This window comes from Balaenoptera musculus, chromosome 14 (assembly GCF_009873245.2).
Source record: "Balaenoptera musculus isolate JJ_BM4_2016_0621 chromosome 14, mBalMus1.pri.v3, whole genome shotgun sequence".
NCBI classification, from domain to species: domain Eukaryota; kingdom Metazoa; phylum Chordata; class Mammalia; order Artiodactyla; family Balaenopteridae; genus Balaenoptera; species Balaenoptera musculus.
Genome location: NC_045798.1, coordinates 77,807,630 through 77,820,424, shown reverse-complemented (window position 1 = coordinate 77,820,424; position 12,795 = coordinate 77,807,630). Strand labels below are relative to the sequence as shown.

General features: G+C 34.1%; 1 protein-coding gene across 1 annotated transcript in view; it reads left to right on the top strand.

Moving 5' to 3' along the window:
- The window catches only part of VPS4B (vacuolar protein sorting 4 homolog B), a 31,188-nt gene extending 19,964 nt beyond the window's left edge, over positions 1-11,224 (top strand). The window contains exons 6-11 of the mRNA XM_036823421.1: positions 2,152-2,308; positions 2,703-2,851; positions 3,357-3,438; positions 4,736-4,955; positions 7,614-7,754; positions 9,739-11,224. Coding sequence (XP_036679316.1) covers positions 2,152-2,308; positions 2,703-2,851; positions 3,357-3,438; positions 4,736-4,955; positions 7,614-7,754; positions 9,739-9,840 — 851 coding nt within the window. The 3' untranslated portion in view covers positions 9,841-11,224. The remainder of the gene's footprint in view (positions 1-2,151; positions 2,309-2,702; positions 2,852-3,356; positions 3,439-4,735; positions 4,956-7,613; positions 7,755-9,738) is intronic.
- The last annotated feature ends 1,571 nt before the right edge of the window (positions 11,225-12,795 follow it).

Sequence of the window (12,795 nt, the reverse complement as noted above, 5' to 3'; positions counted from 1 at the left end):
GTTAAATAAATGTGTGTGCTGAGAAATAGGTGTAGAAAGCTTGACATTAAAATGTTAATATATGTCTAGGAGATGAGATTATGGGTGATTTTTACTTTCTCCTTTGACTTTCATCAGAATTTTTTTGCAGTGGACATGTACTAGTCTTATAAGAATATTTCCATTTCTTAAACAGAGGAGTTAAAATTATTTAACAGTTTCATATGAAAGGCGTATCCTCTAGTAGCTCTTTATCACTGCAAGGAGAATATTGCTAACCCACCATCTGGGTACAGTTGAAGTTACATCTCCAGCAGTAGGTGGTTTGTCTGTGCTGAACCGTTCCTTCACATTGTCCTTTTTGTGACTGATAGCCTGTGTTTGTGATATGGCTATACCCACAGTCTAACAGTGAAACAGAGGTTTTTCCTTTTAAAAACAAGCTGGTTTATGTAGAGAGCAAATCTGTGACATTGGCCTCAAACTGAACAGGTCCAGACAGTGATGTCGTATAGAGCAGTGATGAAGAGCAAGAACCCGTGGGCCACCCATTGTCCACCTAGCTTCGAGGTACGACTCACAACCTCACTTCAGGAATATGAAACTAACAGTGTAAAAGTTGACATCATAATCCTATAAAGGTACAAAAATACAGTTGAACTCATTTTATGTTGTGTTACTTATACCAGTGTTTCCCAAACATGAGTCCTATATGTACCATCTTCATGAATTTTTCCATATACGTGTACCATTATTTTTTAAATATTTTTCTTTAAATCACTCATATTTAGAGCAGACTTTTTATTAAACTGTAACATATACAAAGACATGCAGGAACCCATAAGTGTTCAGCTTCATAAATTATCAGAGTACACCTGTATAATCATCACCCAGATAAAAAAGTACTGCTGGTAACCTAGAAATCCCTCTCTGCCTCTTTCCTCCCCAGAGGTAATCACTCTTTTGACTTCTAATACCATAGATTGTTTTGCCCATATTTGACTTCTAATACTGTAGATTGTTCTGCTCACTTGTTTTTACTTAGTAACTTTATTTTAGAAGACTTCTTTGTATCTCTATAAATGGAAAATGTAGTGGTTTTATAGAGTGCATTTTAAAAATTACTTAATTGAAAAGTATTTGTATACCACCTAAAAGCATCTCATTGCCACCAATGGTATATGTACCACACTTAAGGGCACACTGATTTATAATTGCAGACATTTAAAATAGGCAAATAGAATTCAAGTAAAAGTTGAGGCTTTCATAACAATAAACATGATATTTAGTTTTGCCATCAGTCATCTGTATATCATTCTTTTAGAGACACCGTGTGTCCACCCACAGTTTACACCTAGTAGTTTTTTTTAATGTGTATTTGATATTTTGTTGCCAGTTGTAACCCAGCCTGGTTTATTTAAGGCAGCATTATAATTTCTCATTAGCAGAATTGAGATACAAAGAATTTACTTGTTCACTTGCTATTATGTTTTGGCAAAACTAGTATTTAAGGTAGAGTCCGCTTATCATTCCCCAAGCACTGGAATGGGAATCTGCCACCTGAAATAACCTGTGCTTCCTTGTGGAATCAGGAATTGAGTAGAACTTCACGAGTCATCCAAACTGTGTTAGTTTCACTCCTCCAAAGGTCATAAATATTTTTAAAAAAATATTTCCAGCTGCCCTTCCCCTGTGAGTATAGTTTCTCCTACAATATTCTGATGTTGAGCAGTGCACATAGTAGATGATCAGGAAATACCTTTTAACTGAATTCTTTTCTCTTTAATAGACTGGAAGGCCTTGGAAGGCAGAGATTCAGTTTGTATTCTGTATTCATAGTCCTCTGCCTACATGTCGTGGTTTCAATACGTAGTGGTTGAATGAGTGAGCAAGCAAATGAACTTCTTCTTAGAAGGATTATAGCTATATAAACACAGTTGGTTTTTTTTTTTTTTTTTTATAAACACAGTTTTGACAAAGTGGTCTCTAGAAAAAGCAAAGTACACTTAGGACATACTTACCTTAGATTGATTTATTTAAATTTTGTTTTATTCTACGGCTAGCTTTAGAGTGGAAACCTCTTCACGGTATTCTTCACTGTGGATGATGTCTCTGGTAACGGAAGTTAACAGTCTTGAAAGTCTCATGTTATTTTTCTAATGCAAATTTTAGGCAAGAGAACACCTTGGAGGGGAATCCTGTTATTTGGGCCACCTGGAACAGGAAAATCCTATTTAGCCAAAGCTGTAGCAACAGAAGCAAACAACTCAACATTTTTCTCAATATCTTCCTCTGACCTTGTTTCTAAGTGGCTAGGTGAAAGTGAAAAGTAAGTAGTAAATTGACTTTTTTTTTTTTTTAAGTTTTTCTTTGCCTGGTAGTCACTATTTCAGTCTATAAAGTGATAGGTTTCTTATATCATTAATAGACATTCAAAAAAAGTACTATTATAAATACAGGTGGTATTCATTTCTGTTAGATTAGTCCCTAGTTTGGAATTTATTTCGTAGGGAGAAGATAGCGTATATGATATGTGTATGGTTTAGTAAATCATAAAATGAATTATCCAAATGTAGTAATCTTATTTTATAGATCAAAACGTGATGATACTTTTTAATCTATAGAGTTCCTATAATATTGGTATATTGTTTTGTTTTAGTTTTTTCATTGTCATGTGTCATTGACTATTTTTTTTAGAAATTGAAACCTTTATTTATTTTTAGGCAAGTTAAGTACTTATTCCAACTTGCCAGAGAGAGTAAACCTTCCATTATCTTCATTGATGAAATTGATTCTCTGTGTGGTTCAAGAAGTGAAAATGAAAGTGAAGCTGCACGTAGAATTAAGACAGAGTTCCTAGTTCAAATGCAAGGTAGTGTTACTGATTTTTTAAAATAGTTTCTCTTTATTGTATAACCATTATTATGATAGTAATGGAAAAAATTTCAAGCAGAATTTCTCCGTTCTTATAGGCCAAGTCTTATGCCCGGTCTCATTCTGATCCATATGCATACATAAGTTTTACCCAGTTGTAATCATCTCGTTGGTATAAATAGTGAAGAGATTAATATATTCACTTATAACATGCCAGAAACAATATCAGTAAAAGGAATATGTAAACTTCAAACTAAATCTTTCAAGAAATATTTTGAAAAGAATATTAATAGTATTTTCCCACAGTTTAGGAGATTCTAGGGAATATTTGCATCATATTCTAGTAATAAGAAATGTGGTTAAGTACAGTTTTTGTCAGAGAGAAAGTCTCAAGATGAGGCATTTTAACATTAAAGTACCACATTCATAAGAGAACATGCAGATGATGTTCAAAGAACACTTGAAATGACAGATTATTTAAAACATTTCCTATTTTGATGCAGGGGTTGGTGTGGACAATGATGGAATTTTGGTTCTGGGAGCTACAAACATACCCTGGGTTCTGGATTCTGCCATTAGGCGAAGGTATGATGATACAGTAAATATCTTATTTCTAATTACAGTATAATAAGTGAATATTAATGCCCATTCTGTCTAGTTGAGGAGGCATTCTGATAACTTCAGAATGTTTTTTAATGTGCTCGAACCCTATTGACCCCTGCCTTGGGGAAGAGAGGCAGGCATTTGTTTGTTTGCCTCCTGTGTTCAAGATCCAAGATTTACACCTACTGGAATCTTTTGCATTGGAAAGTATGTTACTTAATGCTTACTTTAGTTCTAATTAAGTTTAGTAGGTGCACTGATGCTTCAGAAATTTACATATATAGCTTGATATTTCAATGGAAAAACCTTCCATTGAAGGTTTTTCCATTTTGCTAAATATAAAATTTTAGCAAAATGACAATTCTACAAGTTAAAGTATGCTAAGAAAGATATAGTTTCAGTTAAAAAAGTTCTGTCTATAATTTTTTAACTGAATATTAAACTTGAGCTACAGGAAAGGTATACAGACTCCTTACTTTTCACTGCTTCACAATTCCCTATCCCGTTGATTTAATTGTGCATGGTAAAAATGAACACTTCAGTTTTTGCTGCTTTTACCCCATTCACTTTATGGTTTGCCAGAATGTTAGATTACCAGCCAGTATCAAGAAAGGAAATGTGCTGATTATTTTTGAAAAATGGCCTAATTCTAAACCCATCTCTAGAGATGGTGGAAACTTTTAAAATTCTTCTTATTGCCACAGAGAATAATTACCTGGAGAAGAAAATGTCTTCACAGACCCATTTAAATTGTCCCTCATTGCTTCCTCCTTATCTCCAAATGCTGAAATTCTAAGAAGGCAAGCAAAATTATAAGATTCTGAGTAATTTTACTCTTTAGAATTTAGGTAATTCTTTTATCATCTCTTATTTCACACTTTTAATCATATTAATCCCTTGATCAGGAGTTCAGAGTGTCTTTCTACAGGAAATTGTAATCCTGAAGGACATGTCGTATCATGAATTCCAGACACGTAAACACTCTGGCCAAAATAATTCAAAAATCATGTGAGAAAAACTAAAGCACTCCAGACTGGTTCCCTGGCTATTTTGGTTTTATTTGTTTTTTGTTAATGTGTTCTGGATATTTTCCCTTTATTAACCTAAATATGCATCTGTTTAACTTGATGGATGTGGGCCCATTTATTTTATTCGGCTTAACTTTGTATAAATGAGAATATCTAAATATCTTGTTTCTTCTTGAAAAACTGATTTTTAATAGAAATTAAATATTATTATATAGTAATATTCTTGATGTAATTTTTCTTTTCATTTTAAGATTTGAGAAACGAATTTATATTCCTTTGCCTGAGGCCCACGCCCGAGCAGCAATGTTTAGACTGCACTTGGGGACCACTCAGAACAGTCTGACAGAAGCAGATGTCCGGGAACTTGGGAAGAAAACTGAAGGCTATTCAGGGGCAGACATAAGTGTCATTGTACGTGATGCACTTATGCAGCCAGTTAGGAAAGTACAGTCAGCTACTCATTTTAAAAAGGTAAGGAACTCTTATCCATCTTTTCATATATTTTTAAAATCAAGTTTTGAGACCATGATTGACTTGTCTTTGAAGAATTTTAGGAAGATTTCAGTTTTGTATAATAAGTAGATTTACATAAAAGATTACGTTTCCGTTTCATTGAAAATAAGTTCTCCCAAAGTGTTTTAAAACTTTGTATGCAGTGATTTTTGAAGTATTTATTATTTTGATGTAAGTATAGAAACTTAAATCTATGATTGTCTCTGATGTAACTAGAATATCCTCGAGCAGAATCTGGTACGTTTACACCTCATTAATAAAGTAAAAATAATAATAGCTAATATTGTTTAAATATTCACGTGCCCAGCACTGTGTTTGCTCCATCATCTTCCTATTTTATTTGGTCCTCACAGAAGCTCTACAAAAGGTACATATAGCCACCTGTTGATGGTTAGTCCTAGACTAACATGATTAAACTGGGACTTGGATGTTTTTAACACAGTTTGCCAAGGTACAGCTAGAGAGGATTGGAGGTGTGATTTTTCTCTAGGTAAGGTGTACTTCAGAAGCCTCAACCGTTCTTCTCTCCTGCTCCTCCCATGCACTGTTTGGTCTGCATGAATGACTTGAGTGTATATGGTTTGAGAGAGAATTTTGTGAAAAGACTGTGGTCTTGGGATATTCAATTTAATTAACAGTAGACTAGGTAATTTGGACCAGCTCTCTTGCTGAGGACAGCAGTCTCCAGTATGCTTATGAACGTAGATATGAAAATCCTGAAACACTGTTAGCAAACCTAATCCATCGATATATGACAAACTAATATGTCATGACTCTGATACACATATATGTCTGTTATATACCATAGTAAAATAATTTTTTTTAAAAAATGAGGCGCTTGAATTAAAACCTGAATTTGAAGCCTGACTCTACAATTTACTTGTTTTATCTCCTTGACCAAATTGAATTACCTTTTTAAGTCTCATTTTTTTATCATCTCTTAAGTAAGGATGATAATACTACTTTGAAATGCTCTTATGAAAATGAAATGAAGGAATATTCATAAAACAGCTGTCATGGTACCTGAATAGCCCAGTAAATATTACTCATCTCTTCTTCAGCCATTTCGTTACTGAGAGAAATATGGTTAGCTCAGAATCAAGTTTATGCCACAACCATTGTGTTTTTTCTTAAATTCTCTTGGCCATTTAGAAGGAACTCAGTTCTTCCATACTCAGAACTTTCCGTTCAGTTCTCTGTATAACTACTAGGGATGGCTTGTATGACCCTAAAGCCAGGCCCTTGTTAGGAGGATAAAGGTGAAGCAGCCAAATTTCGTTTTTCTTTCTCTCTTTCTTTCTCTTTTTGTTTTTTGGCTGTGCTGCACAGCTTGCAGGATCTTAGTTCCCAGACCAGGGATTGAACCCGGCAGTGAAAGCGGCGAGTCCTAACCACTGGACCGCTGGGGAATTCCCAGGCAAATCTCTTTTAACATCAGGCCTTTTGTGTCACCAACTATAGTAGATCTTTCTGTGGCTCCATCTTCTACTCCATTTTTCAATTAGCAAGAACAAGTTTGCCTGTGTATTTTATTTATTAAATGTATAAGTACTAATCTGGGCCCAGAGGTAAGTCAGAGTACAATAGTTAAAAAACACAAAAATCCCTGCCACTGAAATTGTTGTGAGCAAAGGCAGACAATAAAATACACGTAGTAAAGTGAAAATATTTATTTCTCTACCCCTGCCCCAATCCTGAGACAGTATTTAAGATCGATCATTGTAAAACAAGTGTTAAGTATGGAAGCAGTCCCTGGTTTGATACAAGTGTGTTGCCTTCTAAATATTATATGTGACTCTGTGTCACAAAGGTTCTTTTTCTGGATGTTATTAAAACTTTTTCTTTTAAATCAGTTATGAATTGTAAGATAGCACTGAAATTACATTTAGCATTTAATTTTGTACTTATATTTGAAGAAGGAGTTTCTGAGGGGAAAGACAGAAAGATTCAGTAATTTCACAGTAATAAACCTTCCAAAGATCACAGAAATTTCTCGGCTATGGAAAACAGAGTAACTTAAAGGAATTTTTAAGTAGGTCTTTTTTCTTTTTTTTTTTTTTTATATTGGAGTATAGTTGATTAACATTGCTGTGGTAGTTTCGTACAGCAAAGTGATTGTTATACATGTATCTATTCTTTTTTGAATTCTTTTCCCATTTAGGTTATTACAGAGTATTGAGCAGAGTTCCCTGTGTTATACAGTAGGTCCTTGTTGGTTATCTATTTTAAATATAGCAGTGTGTTAAGTAAGTCTATTTTTGGTCTCTAGGATTATGACCACTTAATAATCATTAGGAAAAAAAAAAAAGAAAATTTTAGCTACAGGTAATTGTTTCTTTACTTTATTTTAACTTATTTTCTCCCTATGATCATCTAAGTAATTTATTGTAGGAAATTTCAAATATAGAAAATCATCCAAGAAAAAAATTAAAATCAAGCAAAATCTATCCCATCACCCAGAGCTAATTGCACTTTTTGTTGTATACCCTTCTGTTTATTTTCAGAAGTAAGCATTTTAACAAAACATAAAATAATAGTACATTTTCAGATTTCCTGATAATGGTCTAAATCTTAATGTTTATTTAATTTGTTCTGTTGTTGTACTGTTTATTCCAGGTTCGCGGACCTTCACAAGCTGATCCTAACAACATAGTAGATGATCTGCTAACGCCCTGTTCTCCAGGTGATCCTGGTGCCATTGAGATGACGTGGATGGATGTCCCTGGGGATAAACTTTTGGAGCCAGTTGTTTGCATGGTTTGACATTTTGTTTGCTTTTAAGAAAAATTTTAAAACGTTATATTTTATGGGGACTTCCCTGGCAGTCCAGTGGTTAAGACTCCGTGCTTCCAGTGAAGGGGGCGTGGGTTCGAGTCCTGGTTGGGGAGCTAAACCTCCCGCATGCTGCACTGTGCAGCCAAAGAAAAATTATATTTTATAATTTGTCAGATAAAATTTTCAGTTTTGTAAAATTAGTTCAAAAAAGTTAATACTAACTACTTAAAAAGTTTTAAAGATTATTTGAATGTAAAATATAAAAAATAATTATCTTTAAAATGTTTTCTTGGGCTTCGAGGAAATTTTAAGTGAATAAGCTATTTTTAAAAACATACAGGTTTCTGACATTATAGTTCTTATAGCTGGGATATTATCACCAAAATGGTAGGATTGGTAAAAATTTTTTTCCCTGAATCTCAGATTTTGTAAAATATCCAGAAACGCGAATGCAAGAATCATAGTATTCATAATAGCATTTTTCTGTTTTACTTCTCAAAGCCTCATAGAAAGTTTAAATAATGCACTACTCTTTTAAAAAGTTCTGAAAAAACAAAATTTTTATTATAAAAAATTATATTTCTGTTTATATTAGAGGAATTAAAATATTCATAAAAATTACATTTCTGTAGTTTCTATTAGAAGAAATAAAATAATTCATAAGACTTTTTTATTTTGTAAGCCATATTAATTTTAGGGAACTTACTGTGATTGAAAATGTACGTTTATTATGTTTATGTTTTCTTATTGATGAACAGTCATTTTTTAAAATCTTCTGCTTTAGTTATAGATTTTTAACTATATGTCAAAATTAACAGTAACTTTCAAAGGGGAAACTTTCACATGATATGTAGACCTAGATATATAGACATATATGTACATATATGTATATAAGTTTATATGCATATAGAGAGAGAAATATATCTGTAAACATAGATATATTTATGTGTTAATCAACCACAATGCTTATCTGAGAAATTATTCAGAAATCCTTTTTTGTTGCAATCCTTGGTTTATTTTTTAAAGTTTTGGTTCTTTTGACTGTTTTCCATACTGTTTTACAGGAGACATGGCCTAGAAGTTAATTTTTTAATGAATCCTTGATATTTGTATATTTTCTTACCATTTTGATTGTAATTTTAACTAACAGTTAAACTTTTTTTTTTTTTTATAAAGCCTTGAAACTGCAGTCTTTTTTTTTTTTTTTTTTTTTTAAGAAATTCACGTTCTTTTATTTATTTATTTATTTATTTATGACTGTGTTGAGTCTTCGTTTCTGTGCGAGGGCTTTCTCTTGTTGCGGCAAGTGGGGACTACTCTTCATCGCGGTGCGCGGGCCTCTCACCATCGCGGCCTCTCTTGTTGCGGAGCACAGGCTCCAGATGCGCAGGCTCAGTAATTGTGGCTCACGGGCCCAGTTGCTCCGTGGCATGTGGGATCTTCCCAGACCAGGGCTGGAACCCGTGTCCCCTGCATTGGCAGGCAGACTCTCAACCACTGCGCCACCAGGGAAGCCCAACAGTTAAACTTTTTGATTAGTTGATTTTGATTAAATGGTATTATTCTGTTTCACGTAAGTATAAGTGAATGACTGTATTCCTTTTGAGTTGCACTTAGCGAACTGCTCTCTTGTTTAAGAATAAACAGATACAGCCAGAAAAGCGATCGGGAACTTAATTCTGGAGGCCTTGATCATCAGGCTAAGAGGACTGTACTTCCTTAGGGTGCTGAGGAGCCTTTGAAAGTTGTGATCGGGACAAGGCAAGCAACTGAAAGTTTATAAGCAAAGGAATAACTTAGTCAAAGATGTCCTTCAGGAAAACAAGAGAGTTTATTGTCAGTAGTTTATGGCACGATGCAGATTTTCAGATTTAACCTTAGGCAAAAGTTAGGAATGTTGATAAAGAAATGTTTTTTATTCCGTCAAATCTATTACAAATACTCCCCCCCTTCTTTTTCCTAACAGTCGGATATGTTACGGTCGCTATCTAGCACAAAGCCCACAGTCAATGAACACGACTTGTTGAAATTAAAGAAGTTTACAGAAGATTTTGGCCAAGAAGGCTAGACCAAAGACAAGGAAGACGTTTACCATGTGTGTTCTCTCTTTCATAGGTATTTTTGCCTTTCTTGGATGGCAGTCAGATTATCTCCAGTAAAACTCTCTTACTGCAGGAAAATAGAGGTCTCTCACTTCAGCATTCTTTTAAGTTTTATATGTACTTTTGCTCCATTACCAATTAAATCCTCCTGTTAACAAAAATTATAAAATAATGGGTTATAAGCAAATGAGTGACATAAATAGCAAAAACATAGAAATTACCTAGTAAAAAGAAGATTAAAATTGATTGAGATACAAATATTTTAAATTGTTATAAATAGTGGTCTTTGCAAAGAGCATTCATTTTTTATTTTTTAACTAAAATGAAATGGGGCTTATTTCATATTTTGAAAAAAAACTTAAGCATCATTCTCACCAGTGTAAAATTTATTTACTTTATTAAAAAAATTAAAAATGATTTACTCTCAGGGATGGGCAGTAAAACAGCAAAGAGCACTGACTGGGTTTGAAAGATTTTGAATTGTGTTCTAGCCAAGGCTCTCATTGGTTTTTTGATAGGTTGGCTTTTTTCTCCATGTAGATTTAAATAATTTCTATAAAAGCAGCAAGCTTTTTTATATTTAATTAAATAATACCTTTTACTGTGCAATCTCAAGAGAAAGACTCTCTAAATTAGGCATTGTCTCTATCTTGAAGAAGAAAATTGTCTATTTCAGTGTCTTTTTGTAGCAAGATTGACCAAAACAGGTGGTTAATAAATGTGTACTTTTTAAATAATTCTGCCATGAAATACTGTAATGGGAACCTTTGCTGAAAGGAACAGCCTCCCTTTGGATTATGGGAAGTTTCTTGTGTATGGTGGGGGGGGGGGGGGTGTGTGTACATACATATAAATTTTTTTTAATGTAGGTTAGCTAGAGTCTTGTCTTACCTTTTAAGTTCAGGGAACAGCTCGTCCTGGCCACACGTATGTTATCAGTGTAATGTTTCATGAAGCTTTAGAAATGAGCTGATGTCTCCTTAAATAATAAAATACAAACATGATATTGTGTTATTTTAATATCTTCAAATAAATAATCTGAGGGTGTGTGTTATATACTTGAGCACCAACACTAAGTTGTGCCTTGTACATTTGCATTGGCTCTACATGCAAAGGATTATTAAGTCAGCTAGAATGAGGTAGATTCCTTAATTTACTATAAAGTTCTGCCTTGAAAATGCTATAGAATAACTTGCCTTTTAAAGTATATTTGCACATTTTACATATTGTGCTATATGGTTGCCTTTGGGTTTTCTGTACAGATTGTTTTCGTTGATATTAAATGGAAGTCGTAGGCCTGAAATATGCTGTTCTTACGTGAAGTAAATTGATACAACCTACTATTGGCTATATTCTGTGTGTGCTTCTTTATTTTGGGATCTTCCATATAGGAGAAAATATTATCTAAGTTGATTAGATACAAAGAAATCATTAAAAATTATTAATTAAGGATGTATGCATGAAAAGTCTATTTTTCAGTAACTTCTGTGTGAGGGTTGGGAATTGGCACACCAACACTGAGTTCTTTGCGTATGTCTTACGAGACATTTTACTTTATCCACCTCAGAATCATACAGTATTGCTATTAATCATATCATTAGGAGAATTAACATAACTATATTATTATAACTATATAATAGCTGAAATCCAGATTTTTTTGTGAATCCAAAATTTGTTTTGAGGAAGTATTTTACTTAAATTGGCCAAGTAGTGTGTAAGTCCAGTGTTGATGATAAGTGGATACTTGATCCCTCAATTCTTACATGTGCTCTGAGAACCGTGCCTCAGTATCCATGTCACTTCTAGCCATAGCTCCATTTTCCACATTTCTGGTTTTAAAACTGTTTCTAGAATCTAATAATTTTAGACTTATTTTAGAATGGTAGAGCATAAGTCATTTCCATGTGTTCTTTATGGGCAGATAAATACTCAAGAGGAAACAATATTCAGGCTCTGTCTGGACCTTGGCCATTGTGATTTTGGGTAGATGTTTTCTGAGCCACCAAGTAAACCCTACTTGAGCAACTCTATGAGCTAGCTGTTCCTGGATGTTTAAGAACATTTTTTTGTCTCAGTCTGAAAACTCTATAGGGACCTTAATTATAAAAGTATTTCAGTAGGAAATTGGTTTTTGAGTTTACTGTCATCAACATGCAGAGAGACAGAATGAGTGTATTTGATTACTAATGTGAAGTATCATTTAGCCACTTGGCAGCGGCACAGGTAGGAAATGGAGGCACACCTCCCCAACACAGTGCTGGAAATGTTGCCCAGCTTTGTGAGCTCTCACGGGTACCGGGTGATTTCCTGCCTCCTTTCTTCTTTCCTCTGCTGGTCCAAATCCCGTGATTTCCATTAAGACCTAGCTTATGACCCATATAATCTCTTCCAGGAAGAATTCCTAAACTACCCCATCCAACCTTTGGATTTCTTTAGCACCGAGTTGTTGTGACTATCTTAAGATTTTTCTCCAAGTGTCAAGCACACTCTGTTAATTTTGTTTAGATCATTTAGATTGTAAGCTCTTCAAACAGTTATGTTTTCCTTTGCATTAGCATAGTGCTAGACACTGTTTATTAGGTACTTAATAAAGGCTTGAAAAAATTAAGGGAGTTATATCCATATTTTATCTACTTCCTAGATTGTCTGTGAGACTTTTAATAAAATAGGTAATTTGAAGTTGCTTTGTTCCTGCTGGTCTAGTGAAGTTGTGGTACATTTTCGTTACTGGGAACTGAAATCAGAGGTGTGCCAGAGCTGGCTCATACTGGCTCACAAGAACCATTTTTACACATTTCTGCCCACCTGTTCAGTCACCTCATTGGTAGCTTGAAACCTGCCATGGTGGAAGTGATTTACGCCACAGAAACCAGCAAGTTTCCATTTACATGCTGCAACGCAAAGCAAGGACTGTAGTTCAA